The sequence below is a fragment of the Vitis riparia genome, chromosome 7 (genome assembly GCF_004353265.1).
Source record: "Vitis riparia cultivar Riparia Gloire de Montpellier isolate 1030 chromosome 7, EGFV_Vit.rip_1.0, whole genome shotgun sequence".
NCBI lineage: Eukaryota > Viridiplantae > Streptophyta > Magnoliopsida > Vitales > Vitaceae > Vitis > Vitis riparia.
Window position 1 is genome coordinate 1,597,994 of NC_048437.1, and position 22,335 is coordinate 1,620,328.

The 22,335-nt window shown below is 34.9% G+C and overlaps 1 protein-coding gene across 1 annotated transcript; it reads left to right on the forward strand.

Moving 5' to 3' along the window:
- Positions 1-2,761: 2,761 nt before the first annotated feature.
- Positions 2,762-21,883, forward strand: LOC117917245 (magnesium transporter MRS2-F-like). Its single transcript, XM_034833454.1, has 6 exons — positions 2,762-3,185; positions 3,658-3,933; positions 9,995-10,123; positions 16,699-16,844; positions 20,590-20,719; positions 21,534-21,883. Exons 1-6 carry the CDS (start codon positions 2,820-2,822, stop codon positions 21,816-21,818), a joined length of 1,332 nt encoding a protein of 443 aa, XP_034689345.1. The 5' UTR covers positions 2,762-2,819; the 3' UTR covers positions 21,819-21,883.
- Positions 21,884-22,335: the final 452 nt, after the last annotated feature.

The window sequence follows — 22,335 nt, forward strand, 5'->3', positions numbered from 1 at the left end:
GAAACTAAAAAAAAAAAAAGTCATACACTAATAAAGATAATAAAAATTTTGTTTTTACCTCTAAATAAAATATTTTTATAGTTGTTCAAGAACATAAAAAAAATACTAATAATGCATTCAATAACGCAAATGACATTACTGAATAACAACTACATGGTTCAATTTTGGCAACTCATAAGAAGGTTAGTTGTAGCAAGAAATGGTCCTCCCCAATGATAGGCAAATAATTTATTCATTTGTGAATTGGCTCCATATCAACACTACAAAATTAATTGGATAATAAAGTTATCAATTTGCACTAACACCTCCTCAACCAAACCTCTTGATATTTTTGTTGAAAGGTCAGCCAAGGAAAAAGTGATACTCATTTCTTCAATTCCCCAAAATTAAGCATTTTATATAGAGGAAAAAAAAACACAAACCAGAAATTGATTTATATTTTCTAAGGATTATTTTAAAAAATAATTATACAAATATGTAGAATAATTAAAAATAAGATATTAGATATAAAAATTATTTTTAAAACATATTTAAAAATATTAAAAACGGATTGAAAATATTTCACATTTTCAAATAGACTTTTATTTTTCAAAATATCAGATATCAATTTTAAAAATTATTTTCAAAAGTGGTTATCAAACATGACGTTATATCATATTCAATTTTATTTTCTTTTTATGGTTTTTAAAATTTTTTTAATTATTTTCTTTTTTAAAAAAAATTGTGAAATCAACTTTTACTTATTTTTTAAAAACTATTCTCTATATCAGTTTGTTTTTAAAAACTGGAATTAAATAACAACGACAAAACCGTTTTATGAATTTTTAAAATCAGTTTTCTCATTTTTAATCCTTCAGCCAAATAGGCTCTAAAATTAAGGACTATAACTTTCTCTTACTTTTCTTGTTAAAATGTCTACTATTTAATTGTTTTTAACCTTCTTATGACTATGTTTATGGATTGAACACTTTTATTTTTCATTTTAATTTTTTATTATATTTTATTTAAAAAAATTTAATTCAGTATATCATTTTTTGTTTCTCAATTTCCTTATATTTCTCGTATTATAAAAATAAAAATAAAACCTGGCCCCTCTCAATCAAATTTCCACCTCACAAAATATTTAGGTAGCAATTAAATTAGAGAAAATAAATAAAAACTATAAATGGCACTTTATGTTTGCCCTCTTAAAAATTTAAATAGGTAATTCTAATATTTTTGGATAAAATATGCTTATATACCTAAAAGACATAATTACCATGGTATACAATGCAATCAAAATATTTTAAAATATCTAAAATATTCTCAATAATTTTAATTAAAACTAAAAGTTTCCAAATCAACTATTTTAAAGCTCTTATTTTAAATTTTACAATAATTGTCATTACAAGCAAATGATTATATAAACCAACTGAAAGTAATCAAATTAAAATTTATCCTTTACCATATCTCCATATGGATTAATTTTTAATTCCCTCTCCACTATCGTCAAATATCATGCTAGAATATTTGTTTTCGTAACATAAATGTTTTTAATTCTATATAAAAAAAAACGAGTTAATTTCATTCATCTCCTATGATTTTAATTAAATATATCAAGCCCCTATAGATTTGAAATTTCATCGTACATTTCTCTTAGTTCAAGTAAGAGAGGGGTAGGTGAAAATAAGAAATGAAAAGAATATGAAAAACATTTTATGAAATTTCAAACTTATGAGGACTAAATATCGACACCTAATGGGAGGTAAATAAAATTAACACAAAGAAACAAATATTATATATAGGTATTGAAGATTCACTAATTTCTCTATTTTTTGATATAAAAGGATTATAAACTATTTATTTGAAAAATGATAATATTATAAATCATAAGAATATGGGAAAAAAACTAGCAATTCAAGTGTTTTTTTTTTCAAAAATTTAAATTTATTGGGTTAATTTAAGAAAGATTGAAAATCTCCCTCGGATTCACATGTCGTCATAAACATTTTTAACAGATAAAAAAAAAATATCGAGTATATTTAGCAGATTCATGATCTTATTAACACATTGAATATAATTTATTTATGTTAGATTGTTATGAATACTATAATTTATATTTAGTTATTTAAAGTTCATTTGACAATGATTTTATGAAGCGTTTTTAAATTTTTTAGTACTTGAAACTTTTTATTAAAAGAGTTGTTTTTAAGTATTAGAATGATTAAAAATGTTTTTTAAAATCGGTGAAACGAGCTTTTAGTATAAAAAATAAAAATAAAATTTTAAACTAATAATTTAAAATATATATATAGCCCTTTTTTTTTTACCCAAATTAAATAAATTGAACTAAACGGCATGGAATCGATGTTAAATCAGATTGGTTTTCGTTAATAAATACAAATCACTTTTAATTGATTCTAATTTAATTAAAATCCATCAACTGGATTCAACTCATATATTTATCTTTATTAAATTTTTTTAGGTGTCAATATCACAAGGTTAATTAAAAACCTACATAAATGGAATATCATATATTTATCTTTTATCTTATACTTATTAAATGTTTTTAGGATTCAAACAAGATAGGAAGTGAGCAGGTAGTTTCCACTTGAATTTAAAAAGCGAGATAAAAAGAAAGAAACAATGACTGAGGATATTATCAAGTGGGCCAGCCACGGTCAAACCTATTTGAAAATCAGTTAAGTCGGCCACTTCTAAAGTTCCGAATTTGGCGCCAACCCCTCCAACCATCTTAAATGAATTCCCCATATTCTCAAAGACCAAATTAAAAGAAAAAAAAAAAAAACCCTAACAGACATTCCAGAAGAAGCCTAATCATGGTTTCCAAGCTCAACACAGAGGAAGAGATGGCTAAATTCGCCATTGTTCCGGCGCAGACGCGGCGGAAAGGGATCGGAATCCGGGCATGGCTGGTGGTGTTGGAGTCCGGGCAGTCGCATCTGGAGGAGCTCGGGAAGCACTCGGTGATGCGGCGGACTGGGCTGCCCGCGCGCGATCTTCGGGTTCTCGATCCGGTGTTGTCGTATCCATCTACGATACTCGGGAGGGAGAGGGCTATTGTGATCAACTTGGAGCACATCAAGGCCATTATCACCGCTAAGGAGGTGTTGATGGTGAATAGTAATAATCCTTTGATTGTGCAGTTTGTTGAGGATCTTCAGCATCGCGTCATGCCAAAACCGGTATATCAATTTCGCTTGTTTTGATTTGTAATGGTCGTATTTGTAGCGAGCCCTCGATGAACATGCTCTGCGTCAATTTCGAGCCCTAGAATTTGAGTTTTGAAGTAATCAGTGAAATATTCTCGTTGAACTACCCTTTTCCCTGAAACTTTAAGCTTTTTGCAAGTCATCCTAAATAAACATGTTGTGGTTCAATTTCAAGCCCTAGAATCTGGGTTTGAAAGTATTCAGTGCCATTCTATAACCCTTTAAGGATTTAGGAAAGTGAGGGTTTAACAATTCTAATCATGGGGTGTTTGGACTTGTATGGAAATTGAACTAATATACTGTGTTTATAAAGCCATCGAAACGGTGTTTTGTTTGCTGCTACTAAGTATATTGTCATTTTCAACCTTTTTTGTTTTGAACTGTACCACGTGATAGGGCTTCCAGGTTAGTTTGGTAAGTTACGTGTTTGTTTGTTTTGTAAAAGGCAATGGAAAGCCATGACAAAGAGATAGAGGATGCAGCTGATGCTAATTGGGGCTCACCCTCAGTACATGGTTTTAATGGTTCAGTAACAAATTCAAGAAAAAGGCCATCTCAAAGGGTTAATGTTTCCTTTGAAGTGCTAAATGTTGATGTGAAAGAAGACAGCCCTAAGACCTCAGAGGATGAACGAGTAGCTGCAGGACCAAAGGTGTTACCATTTGAGTTCAGAGCACTAGAAGCTTGTCTTGAATCGGCTTGCAGGTGCCTTGAGTCTGAGGTATGTGGTTTACTAGTTCATTATTTGCTCTAATAGGTCTTTTTTACCATCTGAGATTGTCAATAAGTAGCTATCTATTTGGTGGAGTTGAAAATTAGAAATGCTATACAAGTTGAAGATCACAGTTGAATTTTGTTAATTTAAAAAGTTATACCAAGGTAATTTGACCAGAACAGAGCTCCAAGTACAGGATAAAATGACTCACCGAAGGGATTAATGGTGTGAAGGGAACAACCATGCACTAATGGACAGTAGACTGGCATTGTCAACCTTTGAAGACAAATAGCATTAATAGGAGCTCCAGTAGAAAAAATTATTTAGTCAGTTCCCTAGAAGTAATCTAAGCATTTTGTAGAGTTCTTTACTATTGGGAGTAAGAACTCTAGAATAAGTGGAGTCAAGTGGAGCTATAGCATCTAAATTTTCTGTAAAATGAGTAAGAATATTGGCTAGAATATTTTCTGCAGAATTCTAAAACTGAAAAGAAATTTCAGTTTCAGATTAAACAATATTACATGTTTTTGTTGGTGAATCCAATAAAAACAAATGTGGAGAACCCTTATCTTCTATTAATATCTCCCCTTGAACATAAGGCTGAGTAAAGAAGGGCTGATTTTATGCAAAGTCATATCCAAAGAAACAGAAAATTTAGAAAAGAGGGATAATAACATTTATACCCTTTTTGAGTTGTAGAATATCCCACAAAAATACATCTTAATACACATGACTTACTTCAATGTCGATTATGAATATGAACAAATGACACAACCAAAAATCTTAGGGGGAAGTTTTGGAAAAACACTAAAATTAGGAAAATATTCGTAAAACACTTTAATAGGACTCTTAAACCCCAACACCCAAGGAGGTAACCTATTTATCAAGTGAGTTGCTGTCAAAACAGTTTCTCTTCAGTGGCTTTTAGGAACATGATTTTGAAATAAAAGAGGACGGGTGACTTGAATCAAATGTCTGTTCTTTCTCTTAGCCACATGCTGTGGGGTATCAACACATGAAGACTGATGGATAATGCATTCTCTTTGTAAGAAAGGAGTTAAAAATTGATTGAAATAGTCCCTACATTATTTAAACGAATGTTCTTAACACTCACTCCAAACTGGTTTTTAATCATGCTGCAGAATATTAGAAGAACACTGCTCTTGTTTGATTTTTGTTTTAAAAGGAACACCGAAGCCATTCTTGTGGAATCATTAATAAAGGTTACAAACCATGTTGTCCTCAAAACATTATGAATTTTAGATGGACCTCAAATATCATAATTAATCAACAAAAAAGGAACTAAAGATCTATTATTGCTCAATGGAAATGGAACTTGATGGTGTTTTACAAATTTGAAAGCATCTCAATGCAAAGAATTAACATCAATATCTTTGAAGAAAGAAGGAAACATATATTTAAGCAACCCAAAGGAAGGATGTCCAAGTCAAAAGTGATGAAGCCAAATGGTATCTTATTGGAGCTAATTTATTTTATAGAGACATGAAATTAAGGGTTGGTCACCGTTAGTAGGTTCTTCCTCAAGAAAATATGACCCGTATTTCTCCTTAACAAGTCCAATCATCCTCCTTGTAACCCGGTCTTGGAAAACACAATGAGTAGGAAAGAAGGTCACACTACAATTTAAATTTTTGGTAATTGATGAATGGGCAGCAAATTCATTGATCACTTTGGAGCATGTAAGCCATTTTTTAAACGAAGAGGAGTTAGAGTGACTTCCCCTTGACTAGCAATGGTTGATAGAGTGTCATCAGCAACTTTCACCTTCCTATTACTGAAGCATGGAATATCAACAACAACATAGCTAGAAGAGTGAGTTATATGATTCTTAGCTCTTGAGTCTATGATATAGGAGTTGGACATATTTGAGGCTCTAAATGCATAAGAAATAGACTTACTAGCCTGGGCAAGAGGGCAGGGTGCAGCTGGTTTTTCCAGCATTGCTAATGGGGTTTCTAGATGCATGATCTCCTCCTTTTTGAAGCCTTTAATTTCCATGGCTAGCTTTTCTTGTTGGTCCTCCATGGTTAAATGAGCCTGACTCTGTTGTTGGCTTCCCTTTGTACCACCAATCCAACCAATATTTTTCTGTTTCCTGTAAAGTTTCCAGCATGCCTCCTTGTGGCATGGTTTCTTGCAAAACAGGTACATCAAACTCCATCTAGGTTGGTAGGTCTGGAATTATTCCCTATATTTCTATCTTGTGCCTCTTCATTCTATTTCAAGGATACTATATCTGACCCTTCAGTAACCTGAATGTGGAGCATAATCACTCTTCAACTCTCCTCTGCCCAAATCAACAAGAAAACTTTACTCAAAGACAATACGTCCTCCTTTCCCAAAACTTGCACATGAACTTGATCGGTTTTGGCATTAAGTTCTTAAGGAAACTCAAAAATCTTTTCCCTTTTCACAAACTTTTGCAACATAATAGCATCTTCATTACACTTGATTTTATTTTTTTTAATGTCTTGATAATAATCAAATTCAAGACAAAAGCTTTTCATGGTATTATAATACTCAATGACCAAGGGATTACCTTGTTTCATGGCTGAATTCTTTCTTTAGCTCACAGACAAGAGCTGCATCCTTCACCTTTGAGTAAGTCTGACGAACTGCCTCCCATATCTCCTTAGTGGTGGTGAGAAACATATATTTGTGTCATTAACCTCTGAAAACATAGAGTTCCAAAGCCAAGCCATGATCATTAAATCCTCCTTATTCCATGCGCAGAATCTGGGGTCTTCCTTGTTTGGAACAGACTCCAGTAAGTGACCCGACTTTCCCTTCCCTTTTAGAAAGGTTCTCATGACTTGGGACCACTTTAGATGATTTTGTCCATCAAGACTATATGAAGCCTACAAATTCAAGAAATTCTCCCATAGTATGACTCTACGGTGTCTCCACTGTTGAGTTTGTGACAGGTTTGGGTTTAGTTTCAAATGTCTCAGACATTTAGTCAGAAATGAGAAATCTGTAATTCAACATTAGGTTATTTCAATATGGGCACTGTAGGAATGAAACCCGAAGAAGGTCTCTTCAGAAAAGTTGCTGCAGGAGTCAGATTTTCCCAAGATTTTCCTAGAGAGCATAGGCTTTGATACCATTTAAGAAAATTAAAATCTAAATTTTATCTATCCATAACTACAGAATTTATACAAAAATAATTTAATGATTCTAGGAAACTAAGATTTCATCAATTCCTACAAATCAGGGATTTGATTATCAATCCCTATAAATCAAAGATTTAAACTTTTACAACTATACAACATAGTTGGGTAGCAAATATACTCCTTGATTTTCCAACACTTGGTTTATATTTATTCGTCAATTATTGTTTCTTGAGCAAAGTTTTAGAAATGACCCTTGTTTTAAATAAGGATAGATATAAATACAACTATCTTGACAATAGATGAATGATTGGATATATATTGACCAACCTAATTATAAGAGGGTCCTGTTTGTATCAGGCATTTTTTGGTTGTTCTAAACTGGATCTACTGCCAACTCTATGCATATGTGAAAGAGAAATAATAGTTGTAGTAGCCATGTATTGGCTGGAGAAGGAAGAAACTTATCTGGAACCCAAAAGCTAGGCTTGTGGGATCCACAATACATTGATTAATATTCCTATTTTGGTCCAGGGAGAAGTGTCTTGAGTAGTTTTTCATGGTCATTTAGCTGCTTTATTTTGAGACCTATATTGGTTAGAGCTTTATTATTATTATTATTACTATCAGTTTTCAATTTAAAAATCGAGAAAATTCAATCTATGGTAGCAATACTGTTTTTACTATTATGCAATAATGTTCATGCCACTGTAAATAATAATGAATGAGGGTTTTTGGTCTTTTGGTTTACCTTTTTTTTTTTTTCTTTTAGATTAGTTGGGCCAAGGGATAGGATCGACTGTTATTGACCTTTCTATTTTAGTTAAAGGTTGAAAAATATCTTATTTGAGTTTGTGAACAACTGAGAATTTCTAGCTTTATGCTCCGTGGTTTGAAATCTGAGGCTCTTAATGTCTTTCAACTATAAGGAGTGAATGCTTATTCAGTGCAGTTATCTATTCCAAGAGTGTTATTCTCTGTGTGTGTGTGTGTTGGGGGCGGGGGGATGGGGGATTAGGCTAGGCAATTCTATAATTTGGCTACTTGGCCATATTTTTTGTGGATTATAATTCTATGCATTGGAAAGGTCTTGAGGCAGCAGATTGGCTCTAGATTATCCACCTGTTGGTTGAATACCACGTGGGATGCAATTCAAATTGGTTAGCAAGTTGAGGAATATTCGCTCTAAAGCCTTTCCCTTGGCTACTTCTTGGTGATGTAGAAAAATGCGTTCAATTTTTTGGTTTACCTTAGCAGGGAAAGTCAGTTGAGAAGTTTGGGATTGGTTCTAGTTTTTCTCTTAATAAGCCTATTCCTTTATCTGGATCATCATTTAATTAAGAAGTTCGCAATCATTTTGAAACTTGATATTGTTTACTGATAAAGGGAAATAATTGAGGGCTAGTATTATGCAGCAACAGAATTGATTATGTGTGAGGTAAAGCAAGAGAACATGCTATGGAAAGGGGTATAGTTTTTTAGTCTTTACTTTCCACCTATGAGATTTGACAAGGAATAAGTTTGGGGCTGTACTATATTTTCCTGACTACTAATTGATCTATGCAGTTGTGCCAGTGGTTCTAAAAGTAAAAGATGCAGTGAAGAAGCTAGAATTGAAGGCAGAATCATGCCCTAATCCATAAGGTGGCTTGGGTGAATGATACCAACCTGAAAAAATTAAGTTGATATTTGTTTAGCATTCTGTTGGTTTTGGTTGATTGTTTGACACCATTCATTTTGATGTTATCCCCTTATACATTTATTCCTATACCTGACCTTGAGTGATTGAGGTTAAGGTTCTGTTATGCTGAACTAAATATAACATCAATTTTGCTATCTCCAACTAAGATTAGACATCTCCCTCGCTGAAAGGGCACCAAAATTTCTACATAATCAGCCAAACGCACATGGCCGTGTATAACTCCCAAAAGCCTTGAGGATTTAGGGAGGTGTTTCCTATTTATTTGTTTTCTAAAAGTGGAGCTTGTTATTGTTTTTCAAATTTTTACCAGTGAGTTTAACTTATTTTTTATGTTTATAGGTCTTGATTTGATCTTTGTAATTTCTGTTCTGTTTGTTGTTTTTAGAATTTTGAAATCGAATCAATTACGTATTTGGTATTTCTATTGCATATTCAATTGAATCCCAGTGTCCTAAAGTGTAGCATGTTCCTTAACCTGTAAGTAACAGTGGATCCTGGAAACTGGAAGGTGATGCTTGAAGAGGTAGTGCCTAGAGTATCTCAGGAACGAGTTACTGCTAATTTTGGTTCTAAATGGAAAGATAAGATTGTTTGATTTCAAGATTCAGAGAATTGCAAGGTTTTGGATGACTAGGTCAAAATAAATGGACAAAACCAAATTCTAATTTGGATGTGCATATGTAGAACCGAAAAATCAAAACCAAATTCTAATTTGGATGTGCATATGTAGAACCGAAAAATCAATGTCTAATTTGTAGATCTGTCCTTCAAATGACTTTTGCTTGACTTCTTGCTACAATATATATTATTTTTTTCTACCTCCCAATGCTACAGTATCTTTTTCCTTTTTTCCTTTTTCAATTCATCTCACCTTTGTATATAAGTTTTGTTGGAAGTTAGAGTCAAATATCATTTGAATTCCTTTAGTTTTAGATGAGTTATTTGAATTAATCTTTTTTGTTTAAATTTTATGCTTATCAGATTAGGAGTCTTGTCTAAGTTTGAAAATAAAGATAGCTATCTATTTGGTAGTTATCCTTTTTTTTTTTTTGAGTTTAAATTTTGGTTTCCTAAATTTTGAGGATTCTATTGAAGAGTCCCAGTATAAATTAGGGTTGTATGTTATTCTTTGGAGTAATGAAGATTTAATTACGGTGCATACTAGTTCTTCTTCCTTCCCAGTAACAAGTTTATTTCTTTTATAAGGTGCCATTTTGCTTTAATTTTTTCTCAGACACAAACACTGGAGCAAGAGGCATATCCAGCATTGGATGAACTGACTTCTAATATCAGCACACTTAATCTTGAGCGTGTTAGACAGATAAAGAGTCGCTTAGTTGCAATATCTGGTCGGGTACAGAAGGTAATTAATAATATATTGTTGACATAATAAAGATTTTAATATGTATTTGAAGTTTACTTTGAGTTTATGCTGTCAATTTTAGAGGTTAGTTACATACTACTGGATTCAATTTCTGTACATAGAAATATGACATACATTTGGAATGTTTACCTCACATTTCTAAAGCTTTCTAAATGGAACCTCAATGTCTTATTAGGAATATTTATTGCTAGGAGTGCTTTTATCATTGTTTTTTGGGTGGCATATTCTGTCTTTCTTCAGCAAAATATCCATTAGAATAATGAAGGTAGTCAGTTCAAAGCTTTTGATGGAACGTGATTGTCTCTGGTGGTAAATTACCATAATCTTCTTATAAATGACACTCATTTTTTGTTTCTAAGTTCATGATTTCAGAAAGGTGAATCAAAATATTTATGTTCTTTTGGCTACAATGTTTAGGTTAAGTATATCAATGCATGGAGTGTAGGAATCATTGGATCTCCATAGCTTAAAAAGAAATCTTGGGTGTTTTCCAGTTATACTCATTAAAGAGACTATAGTCATTTTTTAGGCACCCTTCCACCTGATCAAGGTTTTGATTCCAGCAACTATCTCTCTCTGTCTTTCTTTCTGGAGCTCTGTAACCTTCCAACTAAGTGGAAATTGGAGAAGTCCTCTATTCTGTTACATTATGCTTGATTTATGATTATTCGGGCTGTATCTCCCTTTTCTATTTACAAAATTCACAAGTAAGGATGTTGACCTTAACAGGGATGGTAGTAGTTCTATACTAGAGAATTGCTTATAGAATGTGAATGAGAATGAATTTGTATTAAGGACACACAAGGGTATCATTTTTGGAATGGATAAAGAGGGTCCAACACAACAACCTCAAAACTCATGGGCTTGGACACACATGTCAGATTAACAAAATTCTTAGAGGAGGGGTTCAATTTTCTTGTCTTTAGTTTTTTGCATAACTTCTAAAATTGTCTCCTTTATGAAATCCAATAATTTTTTACTTAGCTCTTTATCCCAAGAAAAGTGATCAGAGCTTCCTTTTAGAGGGGCATCATTCATCATTCATAGTGGAGTATAGTTTTTGATAGATAAAACCTGAAAGATGCAGTAGTCTAAGTTTTTATGTCCATCTTCATCTTTATAAACAATTTTTGTTTTAAATTTGAATTGATCATTTATACAATGATACACACAAGGCAAGAAATTAACCAGAAAACGCAGAAAAAAAGTAGAGGAATAACTGGTATTTCTGTATTAATGTCTGAAATGAAATATCCAAGCTTTCGAGAGGCTTAGTTCTCTCCCAAATGGGCAAGCCCAATTCTATATCATTCTTTTCCTCCTCTCCCCCAAATCCCACCTCACCTTTTATTCCCTTCACCCCTCTGGTCCTAACAGAAAATCTCAACCAAATACCCAACACCTCCTTTCTAACAGAATTTGCAATCATTCCTTCCACGTCAGCTACTACTTGCAATTCCAGAATTATTCTTACGCCTAGTGTAGGTGAAGTGCACAGGTGGCCTAACATTACCTCCCCCCCAAACTTTCACCTTGTCTTCAAGGTGGAAAGCAGGAAATTGTTGGTGAATCAAATGAAAATCTTCCCAAGTGGCTTCATATTCTGGCAAAGACTTCCATTTCAACAGCACTTCAACTTCACCCGGCTGGCCTTGAGCTTTCGGACGAACATCTAGCAATAAATCCGGTTCCACAACAAGTTCAAGTTCAGGAGTTAATTGTGGAGGTAAAACTGGTGAAGAAGAGGAGACTCCATGTGCAGGTCGCAACTGAGAGACATGGAAAACAGGATGGATTGCTGCTGTTGGGGGAAGCTCCAGCTTATAAGCCACCTTGCCAATACGCTGCAGAACCTTGAAAGGACCATAATATCGAGCAGCTAATTTTTTGAACTTTTGCTGCGCAAGAGAACGCTGCCGATATGGTTTCAGCTTCAAAAAAACTAAGTCACCATCTTGAAATTCTGCATGATGACGCTTGGTATCAGCTTGCAGCTTCATCCGCTGTTGCGCCCGTAACAAATGCATGCGCAAATCATCCAAGACAGCATCTCGATCATCCAAAAGCTTATCTACAGTAGACACCAACGCAGTGCCTCGTTCATAACGGATGAGAGGGGGTGGATCGCGACCATACAAAGCACGGAAAGGGGTACAACAAGTGGAGGAGTGAAATGAAGTATTGTACCAATATTCAGCCCAAGCCAACCATCGAGCCCAACTACGCGGCTTATCAGAAGCAAAACAGCGCAAATAAGTTTCTAGACATCGATTAACAACCTCCGTTTGGCCATCAGTTTGTGGATGATAGGCAGTGCTACGCTTAAGAGAAGTCCCTTGCAACTTAAACAACTTATTCCAGAAATTGCTCAAGAATACTCTATCCCGATCAGAAATAATGGATTGAGGAATGCCATGAAGCCTCATAATTTCACGAGTGAAAATGGTAGCGACCGAGACGGCTGTAAATGGGTGTCTTAAGCCGATAAAATGAGCATATTTACTAAGTCGATCCACCACTACCAAGATTGCATCCAAACCTTCCGAACGAGGTAGCCCTTCAATGAAATCAAGTGTGATCTCATCCCAAACCTGCGCCGAAAGAGGAATGGGTTGCAGGAACCCAGCAGGTGTGGTGGCCAAATACTTGTGCTGCTGACAAACCAAGCATTCCCGAACAAACTTGGCTATATCCTTACGCATACCAACCCAATAGAACTCAGCTGCAAAGCGGTGATAAGTTTTTGTTTCCCCTGAATGGCCCCCAACTGGAGTGGTATGAAACTCTCTAATTAGAGTAGAAATGAGCTTAGATGTCCGTGGAATAACGAGACGATTCTTGTAAAACAATACCCCTTGTTCCACAGTAAACCCAACATGAGACTGAGTGCCCGAAGTGATGTTGTCCTTTAATTTCTTCAGAAAATCATCCTCTGCCAATTCTGTCCGTAAAGTGTCCCAATGCTGCCACTGAGGTACTACTAAGGTAGTACACTCTACTTGATCAGATACACGGGAGAGAGCATCTGCTACTCGATTGCTTGACCCACTACGGTATTGTATATCGAAGTCATACCCATGAGTTTAGTAACCCATTTTTGGTATTCTTCCCCAACTATTCGCTGCTCCAAAAGGAACTTCAAACTCAGCTGATCTGTCCTCACAATGAACAGTCTTCCACGTAGATATGGCCGCCACCTCAAAACAGCAAATACAATGGCCATCAATTCCTTCTCATATATAGACTTAAGGCGAGCTCGGGAACCAAGAACTTGGCTATAATAAGCCACTGGCTGCTGGTCCTGGAGAAGAACAGCACCCAAACCAAATCCAGAGGCATCTGTCTCTATGATAAAGGGTTTGGTGAAATCGGGCAACGCTAAAACAGGGGCTGAGGTCATGACTTGCTTAAGTGTTTCAAAGGCTGCAGCGGCTTCCGAATTCCACCCAAATTTATCCTTCTTTAATTGATCAGTCAATGGCAAAGCAATGCGGGCATACCCAGCCACAAACTTCCGATAATACCCTGTCAATCCCAAAAATCCCCTTAGAGCTTTCAAAGTGGTGGGGGTTGGCCAAGAGAGCATGGCCTGAATCTTGCTAGGATCTGCTGCTACCCCCTGTCCAGAAATGATATGGCCCAAGTAAGCCACCTCAGTTTTCCCGAATTCACACTTTTTTTGGTTGACAAAGAGGCGGTTAGCTTGCAGAATCTCTAGAGCTTGTTTTAGGTGCTGCTGGTGGGACTCTTCAGAAGGACTATAAATCAGGATGTCGTCGAAAAATACCAAGACAAACTTCCTAAGGTAGGGCCGGAAGACATCATTCATCAAGGATTGGAAAGTAGCAGGGGCATTCATGAGCCCAAAGGGCATGACGAGGAATTCGTAATGCCCATCGTGAGTCCGAAAAGCTGTTTTGTGAACATCTTGGCTACTAACTCTGATTTGATGATAACCCGACTTCAAGTCTAACTTAGAGAAAATTTTTGCACCGTGTAACTCATCTAGTAACTCATCTATTACTGGAATTGGATACTTATCTGGTACTGTTACCTTATTCAATGCCCTATAATCCACACAAAATCGCCAAGACCCATCCTTCTTCTTAACAAGCAGAACTGGACTTGAAAAGGGACTGTTACTGACTTGGATTATTCCAGCTGCAAGCATTTCCTTGATTAATCTTTCAATTTCGTCTTTTTGGGCATGAGGATAGCGATACGGACGAACACTAATCGGTTGGTTGTCGTCTTTGAGTACAATGGAATGTTCATGTCCTCTAATAGGGGGTAGTCCCATGGGCATGTCAAAAACTTCTGCATAATCTGCCAAAATCTGATGTAGAAATGGTGGCACATCGGACTTTTCTTCACCCAAGCCTTCTAACTGATTCAACTCCACTAAAATTCCAGTGCCCTCATGCTTGATGGTTCGCATCATAGCCTTTAGAGACACTAGTGTCTTCCCAGTGAAGGATCCCCACGTAGAGTAACAGATTCATTACCCAGCCTAAACTTCATTACTTGAGTTTTCCAGTTGGTATGTGTCATACCCAAGGTCTCAAGCCATTTGATTCCCAAAATCACATCAGCACTTCCCAACCCTAGTGGTAAAAATTCTTCTACAACATCAATCCCCTGTAGATGAAGAGCTACCCCTCTGCATAATCCTCTCCCACAGACAGCAGTTCCGGTCCCCATAGTAACCCCATATTCCTCACTGTCATCAATAGACAACTGTATTCTTTTAACCAAATCTAAAGATATAAAATTATGGGTTGCACTTGGATCGATCAAGACCACCACCTCCTGCTCACCCACTATTCCCTTTAATTTCATAGTTTTTGGGGTAGTTAATCCCACAACAGAGCTGAGTGAAACTTCCGCCACTTGATTAAGTTCAACCGCCTCCAAATCAGCCACTGCCTCTTCTGTAACGTCAATCTGACTCGATTCTTCTTCATCGGCGTCATGTATGAGAAGAACACTTAGTTCTTTCTTCTTGCAGCGATGCCCGGGTCCCCATTTTTCATCACACCGAAAGCACAATCCCTTCTCTTGTTTCTTTTGTAGCTCCGACTTAGAAAGTCTCCTCACTTCCCCGGCGATCTTGGCTTCCGAATGATTTGCCCTAAAAATTGATCGGGAGGCTTCAGAGGGCACAATACTGCCCCGTGAAGTCCCTGTTCCTGCTTTTGTAACCCCACTAAAGGTTTTATGGGCTTCAGTGATCCACAATTTTTCCTCAATCCTTTGGGCCAAGTCCATGGCCCGGCCTAAATTGCTGGGTTCCAGAATCCTAACCTCCACTCTGATTTCTGGCTTCAGCCCGTTAATGAAATTACCCAGAGCTACTTCATCAGAAATGTTCTCTAATGGCGCCGACAACTCGATGAATCTCCGGCGATAATCCTGTACACTTCCGTCTTGAACCAGGGCTAACCATTGCTCGTGAAGAGTGCCGGCCTGGGTTGTTCGAAACTGCTTCAAGAGAAGCATCTTCATCTCTTCCCAAAGAACGATGGATCTTTTCCTGTTTTCCCACTGATACCAAAGCAGTGCATCACCTTCAAAAGCCATAATTGCAGCCTCAAGTTTCTCTTCATTTGTTAGCTGATTAAATGCAAAATATCGCTCCGCCTTGAGAATCCATCCATCCGGATTCGTTCCGACAAACGGAGGCATTTCGAGCTTCCGAAATCGGGATTCATGGCGAAATCCGACGGAACCAGAGCTGCCATCTGACCCATGAACCTCCCCCATAAAAGGTCTGTCTACCCTATTTCCCCCAGAAGAAATTCCTCCAGCCCGTACAGCGTCTTCTTGCAATTTGATGAATTGCTCGAATCTGTGATTCAGATTCTGCATCTCCTCCTTTAGCGTACCCACTTCACGCCGAAATTCTTCCTGCACTGCTGCAATTACCTCCTCCATAGAATCCATACGCTGAGCCATGTTTTTACTAGCCATTTTCTCAAGTTCGTTACCGCTCTGATACCAATTTGATACACACAAGGCAAGAAATTAACCAGAAAACGCAGAGAAAAAGTAGAGGAATAACTGGTATTTCTGTATTAATGTCTGAAATGAAATATCCAAGCTTTTGAGAGGCTTAGTTCTCTCCCAAATGGGCAAGCCCAATTCTATATCATTCTTTTCCTCCTCTCCCCCAAATCCCACCTCACCTTTTATTCCCTTCACCCCTCTGGTCCTAACAGAAAATCTCAACCAAATACCCAACACCTCCTTTCTAACAGAATTTGCAATCATTCCTTCCACGTCAGCTACTGCTTGCAATTCCAGAATTATTCTTACGCCTAGTGTAGGTGAAGTGCACAGGTAGCCTAACATACAATTAGCACTACAGAGGATCCTGTCTGAAATTTACTTCTCTATTTTTATAATAAATATTTCTGCAATTTTCTTGTAGCTGAAATTAATTTTACCTATACACACCAAGACACTCTGCACATGGGAGAAGTATAGACAATGACAGATGTATAAATAACAAATTAATTGGTTTTCCTCCAATGTTATTTTCTTGTGTTTTGTAGGTTAGAGATGAGCTTGAACATCTGCTTGATGATGACAATGATATGGCTGAGATGTTTTTGACAGAAAAGCTTGTTCGCCCCTCTTTGGATCAGTCATCAATAAAAGAGGAATTATGCAATGATGAACTTGAAGAAGATGATGAAAGGTGATCATTAATTCAATTCTAACATTTCTAAGAATAACCTATATACCTTGCATCAATGCATATAATGTCAAGTAGGCTTCTTCAATATAGGTTTTCAGGAGAAAACAAGATTTTCTTACCATGAAAATAAAATATTTAAGGTTAAATGAGTAAAAATGAATTTTCTATGTCAAGTTAAGCGGCATATATGTTTGAAAATTGAAGGGGCCAAATGTAACTTCTTGATCTTGGGTGATCTTGTTTATGTTGGAACTTCTTAAATTTGTTAGTGACTTGGCTAGTTTTGCATTCAGTGGAATATTGACTAATATTGTCAACTTATATAATGAGTGATATGGCAGTATCCTATCATGGGGAGAATTTATTTCTTCAATATGCCTTCCTTAACAAGAAGACCTAATAGTTTATACACACACACACACACACATGGTTGGATTTGGGATCTACAAAAACAATACCACCAAAGATGAATAACTATCATTAAAAATATATATTTTTATAGACATGAATTTGTTTGGGTATAAACCTTTAAAATTTTAGGTCCATCTTGTTCATGTTATAGGTTAAATAGTTGAATCTCTAAATGAGAATTTGAAAGCATAGTGCAATAAGCATCCTCATATCTAGAGAATCATCCATCAAAAAGAGGGCTGGAGAATGGCCTAAAATAAAACTTTAATTTTTTATTAATATTATCATTACACCTTTTGTTAGGCTGTTCTTCAAGGTCCTGGGATATAGTTAGCATAAAACCATTATTTCAAGATTAGAACCTTGAGGCTTCGGGATATGGTTAGCATAAATCATTATTGTCAAGATTAGCATTTTGGTGCTCTGTGGTGTTTGTTGAGGCTCTAGGAAAATTTTCCTTTTCCTTTTTTCTTCTTTTTAAATAGACTTTTTGCCATCTAGCCAATAGGACAAGCCATGTGATGGGGATGGATCTCCAATATTTACATCAAGAAAGGGAATTAGTATTAGTTGCAATTAATGTAGTATTAGTATTACTTTGAATTAAATTAGTATTAACATTTGTTAGAGTTAAATTAAGAATAGCTAATTAGATTATAAGATGATTAGAATTAGAGTAATAATAGATTATTAGAATCCTAGTAGACTTTGGATTTTTTAGAGAAGCCTATAAGTAAAGCTAATTGATGTAAACCAAAGTATTGATTGATGAATAATAATATTAAGTGTTCTTACATGCTTTGTAATTTTCAATTGTGAGATTCCATTGATTTTTCCTGAGAAATTTAGAAGGTCTTGGTAAGACTCTTAAGGTTTCTATCTCTTCTTATTCTTATCTTCTTTCTCTTTGTTTTATTTTATTTTGTTTTGCCGCGATAAATTTTGTCCCTTGCTCCTCTCCTTAAACCTTAAAAGATAAAAAACCTAGTCCACCTAATTGATTGTAAGCAACCATCCTAGGGTTGTTCTACATCAGTTTTGGTATTAGAGCACAAGTTCTTGGCTTGAAAACATATGCAATTGAGGAACAGAGCAATATATACAACCATGGTTGAAGGTTATAACTTTTTATGTGACCATTGGTGAACATACCAAGGCTAAATGAAGAGAAGGATTGACAATGTACTAGCATCTACCGAACTCGTTTTATTCTCCAAGGGAGACTGTGTACTATAATTATTAATGGAGGTGGTAGTTCCAACTTAGGTTTGGAAGAACTTGTTGAGAAGCTTAATCTAAAAATAGAGGAGTATCCAAATCTCTATCAAATAGTATGGGTAAATGACACATCTATTTTGGTTGACAATTTTAGAAATAATTTTGAGTTATTAACATGGTGTGATGTTTTGCAATGAAAGTTGCCATATTGTACTTGAAAGACCATGACTTTTTTATGAAAATTCCAACAAGATGGATATGAGAACACTTACATACTTTCTACAAAATGGGTATAAGAAAGTTTTCCATCCAATGAAGGAAATTCCAACACTTAAGCAACAAAAGGAAAATTATGCATCCTTGAAACTAGGAGAGCCATCAAGTACTCACATTAATAAGCAATTTGAAGTTACTAGTAAGGGGGAATAAATCGTCAATGATGAATCTAAAATGCAAAAGGTGATGGAACTGATCCTGGAACAACTTGTAAGAGAACTCAAAGAAGTCGTAAAAGCTTCAGAATAACCGGTGCTTGAATTTCCAAGGCAAAACATTATCATGATTAGTGTCAAATATGAAGAATCGTGTGATTATATAAGAATTGCTGAAATTTCATTTGAATATAAAGAATTCAAGAATCTTGTTCTTCTGTAAGATAGTTTACAAAAAGTGAGTGGGAAGCAACTTGCTATAAGCTTGTGAATGACAATTATTTTAAGAACTATTTACTTGTTTCTCAATATTGGAAAATCTTTCGAAGTTTGGAATTTATCTTGCATGAACTTGAACGAGTTCAAGAGATCTTTGAGGTTCTGTCATATCATGGTTCAAAGTCGATGAACAAAGAAAGAGTGGAAGACACTACTCAAGATTTCAATTGATCATGGAAAATCACTAAAACTTGAGGCCAAGTTTTTTTTCAAGTCTTAGACATATATCAAGAAAAGGGAATTAGTATTAGTTGCAATTAAAGTATGATTAGTATTACTTGGAATCAAATTAGGATTAGTATTTGTTGGAGTTAAATCAGGAGTAGCTAATTAAATTATAATAACAATTAGAATTAGAGTCATAATAGGTTATATTAGAATTCTAGTAGACTTTGAATTTTCTGGAGAAGCTTATAAATAAGGCTAATTGCTATAAATCAAAGTATTGATTAGTAATTAAACATTTTCTTACGTGCTTTGCAATTTTCAATGGTGAGATTCCATTGATTTTCTTTTATGTAAGACTTTTAAAAGGCCTTATTGAGACTATAAGGTTTCTATTTCTTCTTCTTTTAATCTTCTTTCTCTCTATTTTATTTTATTTTGCTGCAATAAACTTTATCCCCTGTTCCTCTCCTTAAACCCTAAAAGATACAAACCCTAGCCCACCTATTTGATTATATGCAACCATCCTAGGGTTGTCCGACATCACCATGCCTACCCAAAAATGGAAACTTGCTTGTTTTTCACACTTGTCATCTGATGCCTTCGCTGTATAGGCTAGCGCTTCCTCAGTAGTCAGTATTTCAGGTGTGCTTGTCAGCTTAATTTAGAATAGTTGATGTAGAAAAAATAACAAGAAAGGAAAAAGCTCATCCTAAGAAAGCATAATTAGATCCTAGTTTAATAGAAATTAAGGTTTATTAGAAGTTTGCTCTTGAGAGCTTTTCTTTTTCATTTTCTGTGATTGTTGGTACTTGGTGAAAAAAAGAAAAAAAATTCAAATATATGGGTTTTTTGCATTGATTATTCATCTAGACTTGAAGCCTGCACTTTTCCCAAAGTTTTTTCATGAGAAACTGGAAAATGCATGCATTAGTAAGATTTACTTGGGCCTGAACTTTTTTAATTATAACATAGACAAATTCATTAAGATGTGCATGCTAGTCTCGGTATACAATCAAGGGCTTAATGGTTTCAAAATGGGCATGTCAATGAGCTCTAAGACAAAGAAGTTATGGAAATATAATCATATTTTTTTGTCTAAAATATAAAAGAATATGCATGACATCAACAAGAATTACAGTGTATTTCTGATTTACTATGATATTGCCTTGTGAAAATACTCATCATTTTCTTGCTTACTAATGGTTCTACTATTATTTATAATAATACTACATCTATAGGACTGAAGAATCCAAGTCTGAGAGTAACTCCGAAATCTTCAGTGGCTTTAAGCCCAATATTGAGGAATTGGAGATGCTTTTGGAAGCCTACTTTGTACAAGTAGATGGCATCTTGCAGAAGCTGTCTGATGTGAGTCTCTTTCTCCTTTTCCTTTTTTTGATATTTCTGTTAATGTTGGATTCTATATCGTTTTATGCAATTTTGCTTGGCTGGTGATAAATAATATATTTGAAGAAAGGCAGAATTAGAATACTTAATTTTTTCCACTCAGAATATGAATATTTGGAAGAACAAAAAGTACAGAAATCTATGTTGCCTGTCCAGAAAAGACAGAGCAAGCAGTATTTTCGAAGTCTAAACCAGTTTGTTGCCATCTGATATTCAACTTATGCACAAAAAGAAAGAAGTAAATATATGATACTTTGCAAGTCATAAAAGGTATATCTTTCGGAAAATTTCTATCCACAAGTTTTGAAGTTTCTTATTTTGTGTTGGACTACTAATATTTCTAAAAGTTTAACTGTTAGGATTTGGACTCATAATGTATATTACTCTCTTAACACCCTCGTCGCATAGGAGGAAGAACTTTACAATCCATAACATAGGAGGCACTAACTCGGAAAATTTCTTACTGCAAGTTTGTAAAGTCCCGTGTTTTGTGTTATACCATCAATTTTCCTAAAAGTTTAATTGTCATAGATTTATGATCACAGATAAATAAACAGGTAAACAGATATACCATATTAGACCATAATTTTTCTTAAAAGCTTAAGCTACTAGGATTTGAGCTTACGTTGTATATATCATGCTCTAACATTTTGTATGATGATACTTTAAATTCCATTTCTCATATTTGAGTGAAATGACTTGTAATATCTCTATATTAAATTACAAGCTATACATTGTAGATTACACTAAAATATTTGGGTCTTATTTTCCTAAGATGAGCGAATATGTGGGTGACACTGAGGACTTCATCAATATCATGTTGGATGACAAACAAAATCAGCTGCTGCAAATGGGAGTGATGCTGAGTACAGCAAACATGATAATCAATGCTGGTATTGTGGTTGTGGGGTTGTTTGGAATGAACATAACCATCTCTCTTTTTGACGGTGGCCCGTCTACCAAATTCTTGGAAACTACCTTGGGTACATTAGGAAGTTGTGTAGCGCTATATTTAATTGCTTTTGTTTGGGGTAAGAAGAAAAAACTGTTGGGTTCATGAACTTGTTTGGATAGAGAGAACACTTGCGCTTTATAAGATTTTTATAATATGAATTAATACTGTCATTTGAAAATTTTAATTTTAATTTGGAGTTAAAGACAAAAAAAAAAACTATTTCAATGAAACTTAATGACGTAATATGTCTTAATAATTCAATTTAAGTTATTAACAATATTAAATATATTTTATAAAAATAATTTGATAGTATTAATTAAAGTTTAAGGAGGAATTAAATTGTCACGTCCCAAAACCCACTCTAAGAGCATGACGGTCATTTCACACCTCAAGTCGAAAGGCTCAAAGTGGAAACAACACAAACATTCATATTGTTACTGGAATTTACCAATTACCAAATTCATATTCAGAGTAGTATGACAAAATTCTAAAATCTCAAAGTATCAACTTTAAAAAAAAAAACTAACACATCAATTAAAGTGTTATTGTTCAAATAACTCCAAATTCAAATAATTAAAACAAAAAATAAATTTTGATATCTAAACAATGTTCAAAGCCTAGC

Bases quoted from the DNA above. Each gene is read 5' to 3' on its own strand.
- LOC117917245 (XM_034833454.1), top strand. From the start codon at position 2,820: ATGGTTTCCAAGCTCAACACAGAGGAAGAGATGGCTAAATTCGCCATT. The intron at 3,934-9,994 runs GTATGTGGTTTA...ATTTTTTCTCAG, and splicing joins GCAGGTGCCTTGAGTCTGAG to ACACAAACACTGGAGCAAGA. The intron at 10,124-16,698 runs GTAATTAATAAT...TGTGTTTTGTAG, and splicing joins TATCTGGTCGGGTACAGAAG to GTTAGAGATGAGCTTGAACA.